Genomic DNA, 20,586 nt, shown 5'->3' on the forward strand with positions numbered 1-20,586 from the left:
TGCTGTCCTTACCTGGTTTGGCCTACATGTGACTCTTAATTGCCCTTGTTCAGAGGGCATTTAGTGATGGGCATTACATGCTGACCTAGCCAGCAACATTCACATCCCATGAATGATTTTTTAAAAAATTGTTACATCAGTAGATGGCATTGTGATACGTATTGCCAATGCTTTTTAAAATTCATTCATGGGATATGGGTGTCACTGGCCAGGCCAGCATTTTATTACCCATCTCTAATTTCTCTTCTTCAGAGGGCATTTTTAAGAATCAACCACATTGTTCTGGGTCTGGAGTCACATGTAGGCTAGACCAGGTAAGGACAGCAGATTTCCTTCCCTAAAGGACATTAGTAAACCAGCTAGGTTTTTACAACAATTAACAATTGTTTAATTGTCATCAATTCAAATTCCATTATCTGCCATGGTGGGATTCAAACCCTGGTCCCCAGAACATTACCCTAGGTCTCTGGATTACTAGTCCAACAATACCACTACACCATCACCTCCCCACATGTGTTGTACACCTGTCATAGTCTATGTCACACCCAATATTACTTTTTTAAAAAGAGGATATAGTATCTTTTGATGCCCACAGGTCTCCCAATATTTAATTCTGAGTATGAGTAGTATGCCTCAATTCCTAGGATGCATCAGTCCCATTCAACTGGACTAATGGGGTACACTGGTAGGCACTATTATTCTTCTGCTCAGGAGTTTCTCAAAATGTTCAAGATTATTTGAAGAAAAGCAGTAAGTCCAATTTCTTTTTTTCCAGGAACAATCTATAGAGTGCTTGAAATCACAGAAGTGATGTGTTTTTAAACAAATAAGCTCAATGGGTAGATGTAAAAAAAAAGTTATAGCTTTGGCTTTGTGGTCAATAATCTTCAGAAAGTGCATTAATCTCAAAGATTAGGTTTTCCCTGACTGTAATTGATCTTGTTTTTCCAAAATGTTATTGAATTTAGAAGCAAGCAGGGTATAATTATCTCACTTAATTAACACCTGTGAAATGCTGGCACTCAATTAGAATGTACATATTTTCTAACAGTTGTCATACACAGAGAGCCACACTAATGGTCCTGATGTTTACAGAGATGGGGTTTCCAAGCAGAGTTCTGGTTGAGTTTCTCCAAACATTTTACTTTAATACAGCATACATTAGCTTTTTTTTTAAAGAACATGTTCCCTGTCCCAAAGCCACCTTGATTGACAGGCTTGGCTCCCTGTCAGGAGGCAACCATCCAGATGAGGCCGGAGCTGAGAGCAAGTAGGTTTCCTTCTGCTCAACAGTGTAGAGGTTGCAAGGGGTGGTGCATGGGTGCAGTCTAGTTTGAAGGGACAGGTTATTGCAAGGAGAGAAATTGAGGGCAGGAATAGTTGAGGATTGTGTGGGGGTGATGGACCATGTTCGGGGAGGGGGTGATATGCTGGAAATGGCCCGGGGTGGGGGTGGGGGTGGGGGGCAGCATGGGAAGAAGCAGGTTCTGATTATGTTGAGAGGATGGGTGGGAGATTGCACAGGGAGAGGGTGCAGAGTTTAATAGCATACAGGATCCTTGGCTTTATGAATAGAGCAGAAATTAAGGGAAGATTTGATAGGGGTGTGCAAAATCACAAACAATTTTGATGGAGTAAACAAGGAAAATAGATTTCTAGTGGCAGGATGGTCAGTAACCATAGGACACATAAGTTGGCTATCAAAAAGAACCAGAGGTGACAGGAAGAAACATTATTTTAAGCTGATTGAACAGTAATTTCAACTCTCTCCCTCCACCTTGCCTCCCTCTCCAACCCCTCCCCACAGGAAAAGCAGGATGGTGGTGGTGGTGGTGGTGGGGGGAGGGGGAAGGTGTTCTGGTTATGTGGAAAGCGTTCAGTCCTATCACGTGAAAGGATTTCAGTGATGGGGGTGTATTCCAATCTCGGGGATGGAAAGCTAGTTTGGATAGCCTGGAAAATGCACTCCTGTTCTTTCTGGTTAAGAGGGAACGGGAAGAGAGTGGACAGCAAAGGGGGGGAAGGGGAGATGGAGGGGAACAGGAGGGCAGGGAAAGTTACTATTCAATCTGCTTCCATAACTCTTTCAGGCATTGTATTCCAGATTACAACAGTTCGTTGTGTAAAAAAAATGTTTCCTTATGTCACCTATGGTACTTTTGTCAAATACCTTAAATCTATGTCCTCTCATTATCGACCATTCTGCCACTAGAAATGTATTTTCATTATTTACTCCATCAGAATCGTTCATTGTTTTGCACACCTCTGTCAAATCTCCTCTTAACATTCTCTGCTCTATTGATAAAGTTAAGGATCCCATATCTTCTTTTAACATCCTTCTCAACTTGTTCTGCCCCTTCAAAGATAAACATTCAGGATTTCTGATTCGTCATGCCCTTTAAAATTGTAAAGGGCATCTAATTGATAGTATTTGATAATATTGCCTCTCCTCATTCTGCCTTACAAAACTTATCATTTCACAATTTTCTGCATTAAATTTCATCTGCCATTTCATCAATTTGTCCACGTCCTCCTGAAATCTGTTGCTATCCTCCTCTTTATACATTTCCAAATGTTGTGTCATTTGCAAACTTTGAAATTATGCCCTGTATATCCAAGTCAAGTTATTAATATATATCAGAAACAGCAGTGGACCTAATACTGACACCTAGGGAACACCACTGTATGCCTCCCTTCAGTCTAAATCAGAACTGCCCACCACTACACTCCGCTTTTCATCCATAGCCAATTTTGTATTTACACTGCCATTGTCCCTTTCATCCCATGGGCCTGACTTTTACTAACAAGGGGTAAGAGAGGGGAAGCAAAGGGGGAAGAGAGGGTGTAGGGGAATGGATAGAGAGAGATGGGGGATCGGGGAAGGGGGAGAGAAAGAGGTTAGGGAAGGGGATAGTATTAGTCCTCTTGATCTTGATTTTAAAATTTTGATCCTGGTTTTCAAATTCTCCTGTGGCCTCATCCCTCCATATCTCCGTAATCTCCTACAACCCCACATCCTGGAGATAACTGCAGGGAGAGAGTGTAGGGGAAGTGAAGTGGGGGAGTCCTGCCATCGATAAAAAATTGTTGTAGATATCTTCATGCAAAAAGTGTCTACCTATGTTACATCTGGTGATACTTGCCCAATCATGTTTCTAATAACATCTTCTGATTAATGTGCCAGTCTGTCCAATGAAATACTTTTAAGAATTGCACTGCATCCAAATGCAGTTGTAGACTTTAGCATTTGGGTGACACTGTGGTGCTCGATGTTCTTCTTTATTCCAAATCACTGCCATGTTGAATTACTGTTGTGCAGAGAAGCCAGGTAAAAGAGTCAGCAAGTATTTTTAAAATAAATTTAAAGCCTCAAGTTATATCTATATTTATTTCCTCTATTTGAAAAGCTTATCCAACCTCGCTCCAAGTTTTGAATTTTAATCCCCCTCACCTCCCTTTCACACAGATTTTCCACCTCATTCTAGAACCCTTTTTAAGTGTGTTATAGTCAACAACACTGATTAACTGCACCCTAGATACTGTTGTTTTTTTGTTTTCTCCTTAAAGCCCCAAGAAGTCCTTAATTGACAAAATCCCTTAATACCCTGCTCTCCTACCCTTTTTGCTGCCTTCCCTGGCAGCTCCCGCTACCAATCTAGCAGTCTAGCCCAATATTGCCTTCATTGCTCTTTTTGGAAGTCCATTCTAAATACTGCACTGATCACACTCTGTGATTAATGATCATCCTAAACTTCCCTTTTACCAATTTAAATTTGCACCTGTTTTTGTTAATCCCCCTTTAGCTTTCCCTTTTGTGTACCAAGATATAACTTTTGTACATCTATGAGGGTCTTTCTCACTAGCCTCCTTTCAAAAATGAGTATCCCATCTTGCTCCACTCATTCTTCTTTGCTGAGTTTATTGATGTATCAGTCTTATTGATCTTGAATTTCAAATTGTCATCTTGTTTTCAAATTCCATAATAGCCTCACCCCTCCCATTCTCTAATCTCCTCCAGCCCCACAGCCTGCTGAGACATCTGCATACATTTAATTCTGGCTTCTTCAGAATCCACGATTTTAATTGCTCCATGATTTCTGACCACATTTTCAGCTGCCTCTGTCTTAAGCTCTGGAATTACCTCTGTTAAGAAATAGAGACAGTTTAAGTAAGTTATATTTGTATTTGTGGGTGTTAGGAATGAGTTTTAGCTTTAAAGTTTATGTTTGATTAGTATTTCCATATTTCTGTGTTAAGAAAAGGTCAAGTTGAGATTTAGTTTCACTTTAAAAGCTGCCTGCATTTCTAATGAGTTTTTTTACGACTGTTTAAGAGAAGTTAAAGCAAACTTAAGAATAGAAAAAACTGTGCTGTTGCCTAGCAATAGGGGTCAAGAGAGGCAGCCCCCACCCACACACCAACAGAAAAAACTAGAAGCAGTTTGAGTTCAGTTGGAAGCAGTTGCCAGCAGAAGCAGGTTTCCCCAAAGAAATTAAATAATAAAGTCTCCAAATCAAGGGGAGTAGAACAGGAGAAAGTCCCAAGCAGGCCTTCTAGTCAAAGGCAGGACAAGAACTTGGAAAAGGTCCTGTTAAGTGAAGTTAAGAGTGAGGAGCAGCGGAAGGCTCCAAACTTTAAGCTTGAAGGAAGAAAATCTGCAGGAAGCAGATTTAAAGCGAGAGGCCAGAAGGTTCCAAGAGATGGCTGAAGGTCTGTAACTCTTTGCTATGGCCATGTGAAACAGTGGTGCACTGTTAATGGCTGAGTTGGTGAGAGACAGCGCGTTCAAGAAAGCTTGAATGCACGTAGTGACTCAGGAGAGAGGAACATTGTAAGCAGAGTTCAAAACCCTGGAGGTGGACCCTTGCAGAAGGCGCCTGAGAGAAAGCATTGGTTTGTAAGAAAATTCCAAAGCGAGTTCTTGGAGAGTGCAGTTTGGAAACGCTCTTGCGAAAGGCGGAGTTCAGTGAGACTGGTTGGCTCACGGTGTAATAAGCCTCCGGAGGGAGTTGAGGACAGATCCATAGCATCTGTCACTTGGTTTCAGAGTGTGGTGTGTCTGACCACAGGACGCCTATTGGTTTGCATGGACTAAGTACTTATTGTGAATATTAGAGCATAAGATAGTTTTTGTAACTTGTGATATCCTTACACATTTGTATTTATCTGTAAATATATAGTTGTGGGTAAGGAGTATTGTAAATATAGCTCATTTTTTCTTGTTCAATAAATGTTTTATTCTTTTGTTAAAAGTTCATCAGCTGACTTCCATCACTCTGTTCAGTGGCCACTCCATGTATCTAAACAAAAAATACAAGTTAGGATCTATCAAGCTGGGTTCCAAACTGGGATCAGGCTTGACCAGTAGTAACATCAGCTGGGATTGCAACACCTCCCTAAACATTTCCAACTCTCTTTCTTCCTTTAAGAAACTTCTTAAAAATTACTTCTTTAACCAAGCTTTTGGTCATCTACCCTCATATCGCCTACGTGGTTCGCAATCTAATTTTGTTTTATAATACCCCCTGTGAAGTGCCTTGGTATGTTTTATTACAATAAAATTGCTATATCAATAGAAGTCGTTGTTGTTATGGGCCTTTTCTGCACTACTTTCTGTCTTAGAAGCAGAGCTCAATATTTAATGTGTGGTATCAAAGAACTGTACCATTGAAGCATAACTTCCTTTGCTCTGATAACAGCGTGATTTGAACCCATTTTTTATGCCAGCCTCTTATGCTCTGAGTGACAACTAATTTATGCTGAATTGTGAGTAGCATCCACTTGAAACTGTGGTGAAAGTGCTCTTCACTTAAGACTCTATCAGATAGTACAGATCGAGTTTCATCCCATCGGTCTGGGCTGGATTCAAATCTATAGGTCCAAGTACAGAAAGGACACGTGTTATCTCACTGTTATTCATTTCATGCATTCTGTACATCAAATCACGTTCCACTAGTTACCTCTCCTACATTACTAATCAAAAATGCCTTTCACAACTTCAGAATGGTGCGATGGAATCTTTTACACCCACCCAAAAGGACAGACGGGGCCTCGTTTTAACGTCTCATCCGAAATATGACACCTCCAGTAGTACTTAGGGACTTGATTGCATCATAGGCCTAGATTACATGCTCAAGTCTCTGGAATAAGCCCACAACCTTCTGACTGAGATGCAAGAATGCCACCATCATAATGATGAAAATTTTCTATTGAGAACAGGCCGATTGGGATTGAGTCAAAGCTCAAAATTCAACATGGCAGGCCAACATTGCAACAAATTCTGGTCAATCTATTAATTTTTCTTTTGGCATATTTCTTTATTTCACATGGCCATTTTGAAATGAACTGCATTAAGTTTGACTTTGCATCTGGTATTAATAACTTCTTAGGCAGTCCTTCAGGATCAAGGATTAGACTAGCCTCAGGTGAGAAAGGGTATTTTACCAGAATGCTAAATTTCACTTTAATTGCTAAGACTAGAAATAATTTAAATCCAACCTCCAAACTGGACAACTTTTCCATTTCTACAGTCAGGCTATCAGCTTTTTACTAAAGAAAGAAAATGTACCTTTTCACAGAATTGATAATGAATCTACATTCATCTTTTAGTTCAACCTAAATTGAGAACATGCTGTTGGTCTTTATCAAAAATAAATGTTGTTCTTTAAATCACCAGGTTAACGGCTTAATATTAAAATGAGTATGAAATGAGGGATTTGGCATTTGCACGGTATAAAATGTCAAAACATTTTTGAAAAGTCATAAAAATAGAAAATGAAGTCGACTCGAAACGTTAACTCTGTTGCTCTCTCCACAGATGCAGCCAAACCTAAGTTTTTCCAGCATTTTCTGTTTTTATTTCAGATTTCCAGCACCCGCAGTGTTTTGTTTTTATCTTACTTAAGAAACATTATTCAAGACTATCACTTTAAAATTTTAATTGAGATTGAAAAATGTTCTTTCGAGGAGAAATCATTCCCTTTGACTGGCATTTACGTGATGCTATCATATCCACGACTGACTGCTTTAAAATCCCTTTTGCATGTATTAGTCTCGATTACTTAGGTTCGATCATCACACTTACAAGTTTTGTGATACGAGTTTAGCGTACCGTCTTTGGCATTGTTGGCAATATAAATGCAAATTACATTTTGTTCTGGATTTACCAACGTCTGATACTTCGGTGTCAGTTTAAACTGAAGTCTTTGCATGTCGGTCAAATTCTTAAGTAAATACACTTGAAATGCATCGGTGCTAGAATTATCATAAGGAAGTGGTAGATTGTGTTGTGCCCTTCATTATTCCAAACAGTGACACAGTTGGTCTAAGTGTCAACACCAACTAACCCCATTTGAAATAGTATAACTGATTCGTAAAATAAACTGAAAATGAAACTAAGAAACGGGTTCACGTGTGTGGGTTGCACACCTACTTCATTTACACAGAACGATCAACAAACTCTCATAACACACGGATTTCAAACTTACTGAGCCCTATTAAACATTGCGAACGGCCACAGAATTTGTATTCATAGAGTGTTTTACAGTATTTACGAAAGAAATGCCGGGTTATCTGGATGACAGGCAGAGCTCGCAGCCCCTCCAGGCCCCCGCATCCATCCCAGTCACAGGAATCAACTAAATGGCCTTTCTTGTTCTCATCATGAACAAAGTTGTGGAGTTCTAAAGGGTTTATTTATCATCACTATCATTAACAGCATCTGCCTGGAAAAGCAGCCACACCAAAATGACAGACTTACCTAACTGCGAATCCCAAGGGGAGGGGGAAATGGAGCCGCGCTGCTTTGTGGAACTCGTAGTTCTCCAAACGGACCCACTTCCGCTGGGCGCCAGGAAACGCTCCGCAGGAGAACTACAACTCCCAGCGGGCTGAGCGCCAGATACCCAGCAGGCAGCGAGCCACCCAGCCGAGCCCCGCCCCCCACCGGCAAACGGATTGGTCAGCCCTGGAAACCAAGGGCAACGGGCCGAGAGTCAGCCTGTGACTGGCTGACGTCTGTGGTCCATCAACTGTTTGCTTTGGGAATGCGGGTATCGCAGGCACGAGCGCCCTGTGGAGTGAGCGTCGGGCGCGCGCGATTCCAACGGGGCGGGTGCGCGCATGCACGCGAGTCGGATTCGCTGGCTTTAAAGTGCCCCGAGGCGCACATGGTACTTCCTGTTGGGAAGAATGGAAAGCTTCCAGCTCGAGCCGGAGCCTCTGCAATTCCCTGCGCGCTGCCTCTGCTCGCTGTTCCGCTAATGATGGACTGATCGCGCTCTCGCCAGGCAGACGCTGCTAGTATGCTTCGGGATTAAATGGTTCCTTCACGTCGTCAGCGCTACTCGGCTTGTACTGCAGTTTCACTTTTCGTAGAAGAAAAATCTCCTCTCAAGCCAAGCTCAACTCCCTTCTTGTTCGGGCCCTCCAAGTGAGACCGTGGACTTTTTCCCCCTCCCCCCTTTTCCCCCCCTGACAGTAAAACTATTCAACAAGTTGTGTTTGGATGTGCATTTGTCATGCAGAGGCTCTTGGAACGGGGGTTTGTGCTTTTCTTCTGCTACACAGTCTGCAGGGTTTTTTTCGCCGCTTCTCTGCCCAGTAAGTTTCCAAACTAATGCAACAATACCTTATATCTGTTTCAGTTGACATAATGTTTGTAAATCAAAAATGTTTCTTGTGTAAAGAATATGTTGAAAACCATCTATGTCGGGATCGGGAGGGTGCTGATTTGGCATACGGCGGGATCTCTGGTTCCATCTAGTTCTAACTGCGCCCTGAGCCCAAGATGTTGCGAAGATAAATTCAGATGCTGAGATTTATTTTGCATTTTGTTTCAATTCACGTCGATGCAATTTTTTTTTACTGTAGTCAACGGTTAACCCCCTTTTTGGTGCAGTGCCAGCGTAAGCGGAATTCAGAACAAGGGTAACGTGGAAATACTTAAGGGGCTTCATCATAACGGTGTAATTTTCTTTTACATTTATTAGCCCCGTCTTTAAAAAAAAAGGCGAAGAGATTCACAACTGACGGTGAGGACTCTCGCTATCCAAGTCGGTTTTGGTACAAAATAAGTCTTTTCATTGCTCATCCACTCCTGGCTGACCTTGACTGTACGGTCAGATTCCCACAGTCCTAAAATTTCTGAGAAGTCCAATGGTTATTATATGGTCAGCCAGTCATTTAAGCGAACCCGAACTTGGATTTGGCAATTCCATAGACTATTATTTAATGACATTTGACTCAATTTTAATATTCCTTATTACATGATTTTCGAATTCCTTTAAAAAATTATTTTTAAGAATGGAAAACGTTCTAGCCTTCCGTTGTGTAATGATTGAGCCTTAACTCAGGGAGCCAGGGGAAACTGGCTGAACCCTTGGGCCGACGTGCTGTATTGTACTGTAATTACATTAAGGAGGCCGGCAACCAGGCGCATTAAAAGAACAAGGTCTGATGTAGGCTTGATTTGACAGTATTGTGAGTTGTGATTGATCGATACCGATGAACATTGGCTTAACTTGAGCCGCGTGTTTGAAGTAAAGTACGGTGGGGGTTGATTGTTTGGCAGTGGATTGTGTTTGTTGACTTGGGACTTTATTGTATGGCAGTCACATAGTCAAAAGACCACATTTTGCAAATGCAAAGGAATACAGTTACACAATAAGAAGGAGCGAGAGTAATATATTGCTTCGAAGCGAGCCAAAAGGTATAATTTTTATTGTGGGAAATCCTTGAATTTTTTCACCAGAATACTCTTCTGTGCATTTCCGGGAGAATGAACGATTTGATATTTGATTTGATATTTGAGACTTTCTTTGTGTGCCGTGCAGGGACATCTCCGGTTTTCACGTTTTCTCTTGTAATAACGATGCACAGATCCGATATACAGTTGGCGACTCCGATTTATTAATACAGTCTTCATTCCGAAGCGATAGCGATGTATGTTGGGCAGTGGAATGGATTAAGCGCTTTTGGTGTCGCAGTTCATAACGTTGTCAAAATAAAGTTTGCTAAGCAAGAAAAGCTAAAACCGTGGAGGCACTTGATTTTAAGTTGAGCCCAGGTACCAAGTATATTCTGGCAGGTAAATTGCCAGTCCAACACATTTACTTGGATTTGTCAAGAGTAGTTGTGGTAAGCAGTACATTACCAAAAGATATTGAGAAGGACCTAAGAGGCGAAGGGAGCATCGTCTCCATCCTAATGGAAGATTGATGTTCCGAAGAACAGCGCCCACATCACACAGCTTGTTAGGTAGTACAGTGAGCTCTGAAATCCACGTTTCTTTTTTGTCTGACGATGTTATGCAGTAACTAGCACGGAAGGAATTTAAAGTCTTTCTTTATATCGTTCTCCATTTCCCTGTTGACCCTCCCCATTTTCTGGGCGTCAATAGATGACAAAACGAGAAGTCACTTAAATTTTTATACGGATTTCTTGATGTGGCATTTTCCATTTCTCCCGCTTCCAGCTATCAGTATTCTTTGAATTATTGCACAAAACCCACATCAAATAACGAAGGAGTCCCCAAACTAATGACTGACACTGCCTGACCTATTGATTGTTTCCAGCATTTTCTCTTTTTTAATTTCAGATTTCCAGCATCCGCAGTAGCTTGCTTTTATCCTAAAACTTATATAAGACTTGAACAATAGCGTCGCAATAATCTGTGTGTGCATATATGTGTCTGTGTATTTATGAAGTTTTTTTATGGTCCACGTTACAACATTGTTAGACTTGTAACCGGCTTTAAAACAACGGATTCGGACTAACTTAGAAACATTTCCCTCCCTGAAAAGATTTGTTCCAGCATCTGTCATCCAATATAATAAGATACAAACAGCTTAACAAATACTTTGCAATTACTTCAAATAGGAAACTTACCCAATCATTTGAGGTTTTCAATAGTTATTTAGAAGGATCTTGTTTCCTTCAGGATGTCCGGATCCACGAGGGACCAAGTTATGGACAAAAGGTGCAATTTGTGGGCTACATTATTCTTCACAGCATGGATTTACTAACTTGCAGATAATCTTGTTTGTTGGCATTCAGTTAGTACGATTCTTGAAAGTGGGCGTATTATAAAAATGTGGTCAGCAGTTCTGCTAGGAGACATAATACAGACACAGAGGAATTGCTTTGAAGTTCTCCTTCCTCAGGCGTTTGCAGTTATCAGAGGCGCTAAATGATGAGGACATTGTGCCAGGAAGACTGTATTGGTATGTCGGAAGCAAACTAGGATGTAACTGAATTTTGTGACAGCTGCCTATGCTTCTCTGTTTTAAAAAAAATGGATGGCGTTATTTTTAAATAGGATACATTAAAGCTCTTTGTCAGTCAGTTTATTCCAGCTGAGTGAGCAATCTAATCCACAGTGAAGAAAATAAAATGCTGTTGATGGTTGGACTTGTTAGGTATTTAAATCCTAGTAATTTAAGATACCTAGTATTTTCTATTGGCTTTAAAATTGACGTTCCTGGATGGCTGCAGCTCACAAACAGGAAAGAAGAAGAATTTGTTAAGACCATGGACTTTTTTTAAAACAAAACTTTCAGATGCAAAATGGTCTTGCACCTGCAATTATAACAAAATTGCAAGGGTTTGTTTGATATCAAAGTGGTGACTTAAACTTGGAAGCTAATTGTGATGGTTGACCCCTGTGGTATTTCTGATCTTAAGTATTTTGTACATCTTCTCAATGCTGTATTATATAGGCTGCTGTATCGTAAACCAGGCTTAACACTGTACAACATTACTCAACTCTCTCCACCAGTGTCACTCCATGTCCTTGCAGCATAAACATTGAACCTCCAAAAAAAAAGCAAGTGGCTGAGTTTTAACTGTGTTTGGCATACTGAAAATGTGACTTACTGCAAATGCTGTCCATTCATTATTTCCCTTGTGATTGATTAGATAGCTTTAGTTCACTGATTTCACATGTAGGTATCAAAAGACCTGTCACCCAATAACTGACAATTGGGGACAGTTAATTATTTTATTCTAACCTGAAATAAAGTTACTGACTTGTAATCAATGTGTAATATTTCCTTGGTGCTAATTCAACTTTTAAAAAATATATACTGTTAGTTAATGTGTTTGGCTGCTCAATGACTGCCAGCAACTCATCATTTATGGTAAGTACTCTTTCTTAAACTAGCTGAAGTCAGCTTTGCAGTGAATGAGATTGACTATCCTTATGGTGCTACAACAGACGTGGTCTAATTTTTCTGCCTTTTATTTATTTTGAAGTTCAATTTACAGATTCTTAAACTAGTAATTCATAAAACAAGGTGATTTGTAATTAACGTTGATATCAAATAAGACTTTACCTAGCTAAATAAAAATATTGGATAATTTAATAGCCAATTAAATAGCACAACCTATTCGATTTAACTATAATAATGCATTCACTTCTTGAGATATATTGCCACCTAGGTCAAAATTATAAAGAAAGCTTTTATTTTAAACCTTTCCTTGAATGGTACAATCTATAAAAGCTCTGATTTGCTAAAATAAAAGCATGTTGAAACTGAATTCTATGGAGCTGCTGCACCTCCATAAGGTAAAAAGAAAAACCTAAATTGTCCTGAAAGCGCACATTCCACATCATAAGTCTGCTTGGCATGCTTAAAAGAATGGTGTTTTTCTGCATTTGGGAATTTTGCATTCTTAAAATAATGCTGAATGCTTCTTAGGTTTTATGTCGCTGAGATGATTACTCCTATTGTATCAAAATGTATTCCTTCACGGTCGTATACCAGGTTTAAATTTCATGCTGTTCAAGTGCTTGCCCCACATCCATACATCTAAATGTGCTGCTGTTTCAAAATGTACTATATAAAATATTTTTTATGCATTCATAATATTTTTTAAGAGAGTCAGTCCAAGAGTATATTTTCCACTACTTTTTTCTAATTTGCAGAATGTTCTTAAAAGTGTAAATTTGTTCATTTTGGTGCAATCAATGGAATAGATGGTCTGTAGATCGAAGGGGGTGGGAATGGACAAGGAAGTAAAGGAGCAACAACACTATGTAAAAAGACAAGCTTATGGCTCTTTAGAGTTGTTTATTATTAAGAATGCCTAGAATCTGGATTGCTCTACAACTGAAATAATAGTCATCTTTAGCGACGATGGCTATTTTATTCTTGTATATCAGCCTTTCTTTTATTTCTGTATTTATTATAACTGTTGGGGATACACACATTTTCTTACAGATTATTATGCAACTATCATGAGTATACTTCAAAAAGTATTTGTTGTGAAGTAGTTCAGGACATCATAATGAAGTGAAAGGTGCATAACAGAACCAACTTATTTTTCTGTTTTGCATTTTAAATATAAATTTAATGCAACTTGAATTATACCTGAAAATAACTCATAGCTATTTGCCGATAAATAATCCGATATGCCCATTGTTAATCAAAGTCTCTCTTCTCTCCCCTCAAGCAATAAAAATACGCATTTTATTTTTTAAAATATTTCCAAATAATCATATTCAATTATAATGCATAGATAAGGCATAAAGTAAAATATAAAATTTGATTTTCACACCTGGGTGGTTTCACTCATGTTGCAAGGAATTGTTTCTTGAATTTATAAACACATTCTATTGTCTTACTGCACTATGTAAAGAAGCTTCCAGTAGAAAATAATGGAACTCTTCAAGATTCAGCGTTACAAGTTTTTTTGAAAGAAGTGGCCGAACCCCAGCTAACAATTCTGCTCTTTGTAATAAAGCAGCTACATGGGTCCAAACAACAATGGGCCTGAAATTGCTGTCAAAATAATGGCAAGACTATTGGAACTCATTGTTATTTATGGATAAATGGTACTACAACTTCAGACGAGGAATAGATGTGTGGTTAAATCTACATATTCAAATGTTGCTGTCCAAATTCAGATTATCTGTTGTTAGCATTATCCTTGGCCTCGCCCTCTTTTTCTAGGAACTGGCTGTATTTGCCCATTAAACTCGCTCCAGAAACTCAAGTTTTGTCATTAGAAGTGTAAATGTACCCTTTTAATGATGCAGTAATTGTTAATGGCTGCCAATCAACCTCGCTGGCAGTGTACATTAACCATTACAAGTGCAGAAATGCATTTCTTCAGGCTTTGAATTTTCCGGGGCAATTTCTAAAATGTCAGATTTAAAATTCATTTTTCTCTTAGTTGTCCTTTGTCTCTTGATTTTCTCATGCTCTCTTAAACCCAATCTTTTTTCCCCTCTTTCTCTACCTGATATGACATGAAATTCACCCTCCTTCATGGTCCTCCCTGTGTTCATTTTCAAATTTTTAAACCCCATCGGTAAAGGAGAAAGCCCTATTTCCCTTGCTGCATCGTTATCAGATCACACTATTTGAGCAACTTATTAGAAAGACAGTTTTGAGCTGAAATGTGCGAGGGCAAATCTAACTAATGGCAGATGTCAACAAATCTAATCCAATTCATTAAGTATTTAAATGGTTAAGCTGGTTTTGATTTTGAATATTAGCTTGAATGAGCCTAATGAATAGTAGTATCATGGCCTTCACTTTGAATGAAAAAAGAGTATATAATTTTTTAAAAATCTTTCATGGTTTGGCCAGAAACTTTGTTTAAACTGTTTGAAGCAACTGTTGAATTAATTGATTGCGAGGGAGTTGAACCTCAAAGTGGATACTCAGAAATCTGAAGTGCTACAGGAAATTGTTGGACATGGGTGTAGGTCATCTTCCTCTCTGGTATTAAGCTGGGTATGCATTTAACAGGGTGGCTTAATTTTTTTTGGTTGATAAAAGCAAAATTCTGCACACGCTGGAAATCTGAAATAAAACAGAAACTGCTGGAAAAACTCAGCAGCATCTATGGAGAGAGAAATAGAGTTAACGTTTCGAGTCTATATGACTTCTTCTTTGGTGAATTGCTCTTAAAAGCTTACAGCCAGAATCTGAGGCTACTGAACTTTTTATTATGGACAATGATGGAGGTGGTTGAGACAAAGCAGTCTGTTCTCTAGTATGGATCAGACTATGCTCTTAATTGAGCTGTGGCTTAGTGGATGTAACTTTTTTATTGTTGAAAACTTCAAACTTAGCTTAGAAAACTGTGAACCAAGGGAATTTGGCTGTTGAACATATTGCATTTTATATCAGGTTAATTAATAACTTGCAGGCTGGTTGGATTTTATACCTCAAAATAAGATTTGCATTTGTTGACTTGGGAGATATAGGAAACTAACTAGTGAGAACAGTGCAGGAGTGAATATCGAATAATTGAACCTATTGCTATAGATGCACTGGGTTTGACTATTTCTTAGTTATGCCTCTAGGTGGTGCACCTTGTAGTATTGAAATTGTGAGAGATAAAACAATTGTTTGTATCTATTTTTGTGATAATGTGCTTGTGTTTCAAATAAAGCATAACATTTTAGATCTGTTCAGGATAAATCAGCAGCTTGTATTCTGTGATTGTCCAGTTCACTATCATTTACATTTCCTCAGAAGCTGAAGCAGTTTGCAGCCACAAGGCAGCAAGACCTGGGCAACATTCAGGCTTGGGCAGTGGTACGCAATAGTCACAGCACACAAGTGCCAAGCAGTGACCATTTCCAATTCCCCTTGATGTTCAATGACATTGCCATTGCCAAATTCCAACAACATCAACACCCTGGGGTTATCATTGACCTGAAACTCAACTGGAGAAGCCACATAAATTCTGCCTACAAGAGCAGGGCAGAGGTTGGGAATTTTGTGGCAAGTAACTCACCTTCTGACTCCTCCAAAGCCTGTCCACCATCTACACAAGTCAAGGTGTGATGGAATACTCCACACTTGGCTGAATGAATACAGCTCCAATAACACTGGAGAAGCTTGACACCATCCAGGATAAAGCAGCCCACTTGATAAGCACCCCAAACCCCTGCCTCCATCGGCACACAGTTGGAGCAGAGTGTGCCATGTACATGTTGCAATGCGGGAGCTCATCAAGCCTATTTCGACAGCAACTTCCAACCCTTTGACCTCTACCGCCTAGAAGGAGAAGGGCAGTAGATGTGAACACCACCTGCAGGGTTCTCACAAAGACATACATCATCCTGACTTGGCACTATATCAGCATTCTTTCACTGTAGCTGGGTCAAAATCCTGGACCCCTGTCCCTGACAGCACTGTGGGTGTACCTAACTCCATATGGACTGTAACGGCTCAAGAAGACAGCTCACCAATAGCATCTCGAGGCTTACCAGTTGTAGCTCAGTTGGTAGCATTCTTACACTGAATCACAATGTTTAAGGTTCAAGCCCCATTCTAGGGCTTAAGCACAAAAATCAAGGGTGTTACTCCAGTGCAGTACTGAGCAAGTAGTGCACAGTCAGAGGTGCTGCCTTTCGAATGAGACATTAAACTGAGGCCCCATCTGACTACTCAGGTGAATGTAAAAGATCCCATAACACTATTTCAAAGGAGAGTTATCCTACCAATACTTAACCTTTTATCAGCATCCCACAATAACAATTTATCTGTTCATTATCATATTGCTGCTTGTGGGAGTTTACTGTGTGCAAATTGGCTGCCACGTTTCCTGCATTACAACAGTGACTACACTTGAAAAATACTTCATTGCCTGTAAAGCACCTTGAGACATCTGGATGTTATGAAAAATGCTTTCCAATAGCAAATCTTTTTTTCATAGGCAATTAGAGATGGGCAACAAATGCTAGTGATGTCCACTTCCTATGAATGAGTTAAGAAACAGGTTATTGGTTTGTGAAATGACCAGCTTAGAATCTTAAACTTGGAATGCATCAATGGACTGCTTTGTTTTCATTTTAAAATTTGTGTAGTAATAGGATGAGGGCTTGTTTTTAACTTTGTGGTATACCATTAACAGAATGATAAGCAGTTGAATTACATTTTTGCTTATCAGTATAATTGTGCTCCTTTGTGGTTGCAGAGAACAGTGAAGAGAGCAGGAATATGCCATATTTGAAAGGAACGGATGCTTACATGTGAATAGCTTACCATTCAGGAGTTGAAAATGGGACAGTCAGAAAAGTATATTTGGTTGGCTAAGTGCCTTATTTGATGTTTATGGTGTCAGGCAGCTCATCTACAACATTAAAATATCAAACATTCTAAGATGTCTCTAAATTATGCATTGAATACATTATTTTTTTCTAATATTTTTCACATTCATCACATTTTGATTATTGAAAAGATTAGGATGAATAAAATGCTACGTTTATTTTTAAATGATGCACTAGTTGCATTATGAGCAAATCTGTACATGGGTCCTTAATTATCTGAAGAACAATTATGTATTTTCCATGTTATCTAGCAGAAATTTCCAGGAGATAAATCGCTGCATAAGATATCACGCAGCACGAACCACCAGCTCCTAGTTTCTTCATAAATAAATCTCACTACCCAAGAAATATTAGATTACATGTGTTTGTATTGTACTTAGCTTTATCCCTATATCAAACATTTTGCTTGTAGCATGTAAGACCAAAATATGGTCATGCTTGATTATCTACCAATTTTATTATCCACCAGCAGGGGGGATGCCTCCATTATGATGGATAATGGAAGCTCCACCGTAAATCATTCTGAACTGAGCACTTTTTTTACTTTTACTTTCCATTTCGGTAAAGGAGCAAAGTTCTAATTATTTGGACACTGTTAAAATAATGCATATGTTTATGTTTTTAGGCAGTTACTCTCAGAATAGTATTAAATCAATATTTTAAAATGCTTCTTACAATTGAGAAAATTATATGGAAGCTAAGCTGCCACAAGACTCGATTCCCGCTTCTTGGTGCCTTTCCTCTTAGCCAGAAAGGAGATGATGCCGTCTTTTTAGTAGATTACTTAAGTTTTGATCCCAGACAGATGTGTTATTGTATCTAAATGTTAGATGGATTAAAATAATAGATTGAAGATCCAGGTTTTATGGGTGTGTTACCATTTATGTCATGGTAGTATTTATAGAACGAGAGCATTCATCAATGCATTTAAGATTATCTGTAAAAGCTGAATAGCATTTATTACTTGTGTGGGGAGGCAAAATCAAAACGAGAATTCACTAGAAAGGTTCTTCATTTAAATTTATCTTGCTTATTCAACATGTAATAGTGCATTTTGGCTGCTGTAACTCCCAAATGGGTTACAAAATAAAACTATAACTCTTTTAACTGTCGAATATCAAAAATTTTCCAAATAAACTGCATGGCTTTTAGTGATTACAGGAAAGGATTTGGAAGCAAATAAAAACTGTAGAAGTACGGAATATTTGTTAACGAGCTGTAGTTTCAAAATAAAGCTCTGTTGAGATATTTTCCTCTGTCCCAAAATGCTGTCCTTCAATTTTTATAAATATTTAAATCGTGTTCTTTATACTTGGACCCAGTGTCTGACATTCCCTGGAAAAGAATTGAAAAACTAGTTTTTCAAGTCAAATTATTTAATATAAAGACATACTGAATGCAAACTCAAATTTTATCTTGCTTCATCGACTGTAAAGCACTTCACATTGACATCAGAAAACAGCAGACGTTCAAACTGATGCATTAAGGGTTAAAAAGAATTAAACAGTGTATTGAAAAATGCTTTTGTCTTCCCATTCTTGCGACTCCCTCATTTGTTAATTTTAAAAATAATCTACAGAACAGAAATATTTTTAAGTGAGTTTTATTAAAGCCTAATAGCTAGCTTTTAGTCTCTTCCTGTGCCTAAAAACATCTACCCAAAGTGGGTATTGATTTGTTGACCTGTTCTTCACCCATACTTACCTTACTTCCATACCTAACAATATATAAAACTTGCTGAACTTGCACTTCAGTGTCAGAGTAAAATCATGCTTAATTTTATTTTTCAGTTTAATGTTAGGCACCAATGATCCAGATAATGTATTGTTTTTAAATGTCTTGTGTTGTGATTTTATAATGATATAAAGGCACCAATCAATCATAAGGGGTTGTGTAAACACGTTGAGTTCATTCATTTAAACTAGGCAAATGGGAACATTTATACGAAGGTAGAAAACTTGAAGACATCAGCAGCAGAGCTGTGTTCTGCTCACAGGCCAAAGTGAAATTGAAACTGGGTGACATGACACCCTTTCCTTCAAGTGACGGCAGGCAACTATCCCTTAAAGATATATTACATCCCCTTTCTTTCTAAAGATACTTTATCCACTTCCAAAGAAGTATAATTATTTACCATACATGTTCATGTTTAGTTACTGTTACATAAGTGTAAAGAAGTGATGAATCTTTGAATATCTAAAGGGTAGAGGTGATCTGCTGGTACACCCAGATCTTGTAATGGTAACCTTAGCCGGGATTTTCCAGCCCCATCGCAGTGGATTTCCCTGTGGTGGATGCAGCAAACTATTCAAATCCCCGTTGACTTTGGTGGGTCCGGAAGATCCCACGGTGGGAGGGTTTGGAAAATCCCACCCCTTGTCTGGAGGTTTCTTTAATTGCTCACAGTGATCTGTGGGATTGTCATTCTTTCTTGTCGTTCCTGATTGCATTTGGGATCTTGTCCAAGATACAATCGGACTGTACGGTGCTTCAGGAGTTAATTGAAGTGCAGCATCCACTTACAAGACAAATGAAAGGTCGAACTAGACAAAATGGAGAAAGACGGAATCATTAGAAGAGTGCAAGAGCACACCGATTTGGTGCAGCTAAATTATATGCGTTGTAAAGATGGACGGATCATTGTGAGTATGCTTCGATCCATAATAATTAAATGCAGCTTTTAAATGTTGTCCTTACAAAATACCCATATTAGAAGAGTTGAATCCAAGGTTTGCAGGTGCAACATTCTTCTCAAAGTTTAATGCCAAGCATGGCTATTGGTCATTACATCTCAGAGGAGTCCCAAGGGTTTACTACATTTCATGCCCCATTCAGACAGTACGGTTTTCACTGACTTTTTAGGCTATCTGTTAGCCAGGATCTCTTTCAAGCTCACATGGACGACATTGCGTGTACTGTGCCAGGATGCATCTGTATGGGATGATATTGGCAGAAACGAAGCGAGAGCATGACCATATTGATGCAAGCGGAATGTAATGAATTGGTGTTCAGCAGTGGTCAAACAGCCTGGCAGCGAGATTCAGTGCAGGTGTGGCATGGTGGACAGCCTTAGATCCTACTATATGGCTTGAGATGACCCTTGACATTTTGGTCAGACCACAATGAAGCCACATCTTTGGCAACTGCACGGAAAAGCTTGGAAGACAAAGTGAGATAGTGCTGAAGTAAAGAGTTGGTAAGCAGAGAGATCCCTCATGACAGCGCATAGCCTGTCAGTTCCATGAGTGGGGCAGCATGTCGAAAGGACCTGCACCTGGTTAGCTCAGTTGGGAAAGGCGAGTGACCATGGTGTGGCCCGGATTGAGAGCGAGCAAGAGAGAATCATCGGACCGGAGAAGGTTGCAATTATAATTATGGGAATTGCTGAACAATAAATTGAATAAAACAAAAAGGAAGATCAAAGGGATATTGTCAAAATGCCCACAAAATTCCCCAGTTTGAATTGGGATGCAGCTGACCCACTATCCGAATTCAAAATGTTTAAACAGCGTACA

At 39.2% G+C, this 20,586-nt stretch overlaps 2 protein-coding genes across 5 annotated transcripts in view; one reads left to right on the forward strand and one right to left on the reverse strand.

The window, feature by feature from the left end:
* Positions 1–7,838, reverse strand: part of fhit (fragile histidine triad diadenosine triphosphatase) — a 1,268,452-nt gene extending 1,260,614 nt beyond the window's left edge. For 2 of the 4 annotated variants that reach the window (XM_041192493.1, XM_041192490.1), the window contains exon 1: positions 7,760–7,838. The gene's annotated coding sequence lies outside the window, so the exon portion shown is untranslated. Of the gene's footprint in view, positions 1–7,487 lie in introns of all 4 variants that reach the window. The other 2 variants (XM_041192495.1, XM_041192491.1) reach the window with 2 other exon arrangements.
* Positions 7,839–8,055: 217 nt separating this feature from the next.
* Positions 8,056–20,586, forward strand: part of LOC121279750 (receptor-type tyrosine-protein phosphatase gamma-like) — a 783,231-nt gene continuing 770,700 nt past the window's right edge. The window contains exon 1 of the mRNA XM_041191026.1: positions 8,056–8,601. Within this exon, the coding sequence (XP_041046960.1) occupies positions 8,520–8,601 (82 nt within the window). The 5' untranslated portion in view covers positions 8,056–8,519. The remainder of the gene's footprint in view (positions 8,602–20,586) is intronic.

This window comes from Carcharodon carcharias, chromosome 7 (genome assembly GCF_017639515.1).
Source record: "Carcharodon carcharias isolate sCarCar2 chromosome 7, sCarCar2.pri, whole genome shotgun sequence".
Taxonomy (NCBI): domain Eukaryota; kingdom Metazoa; phylum Chordata; class Chondrichthyes; order Lamniformes; family Lamnidae; genus Carcharodon; species Carcharodon carcharias.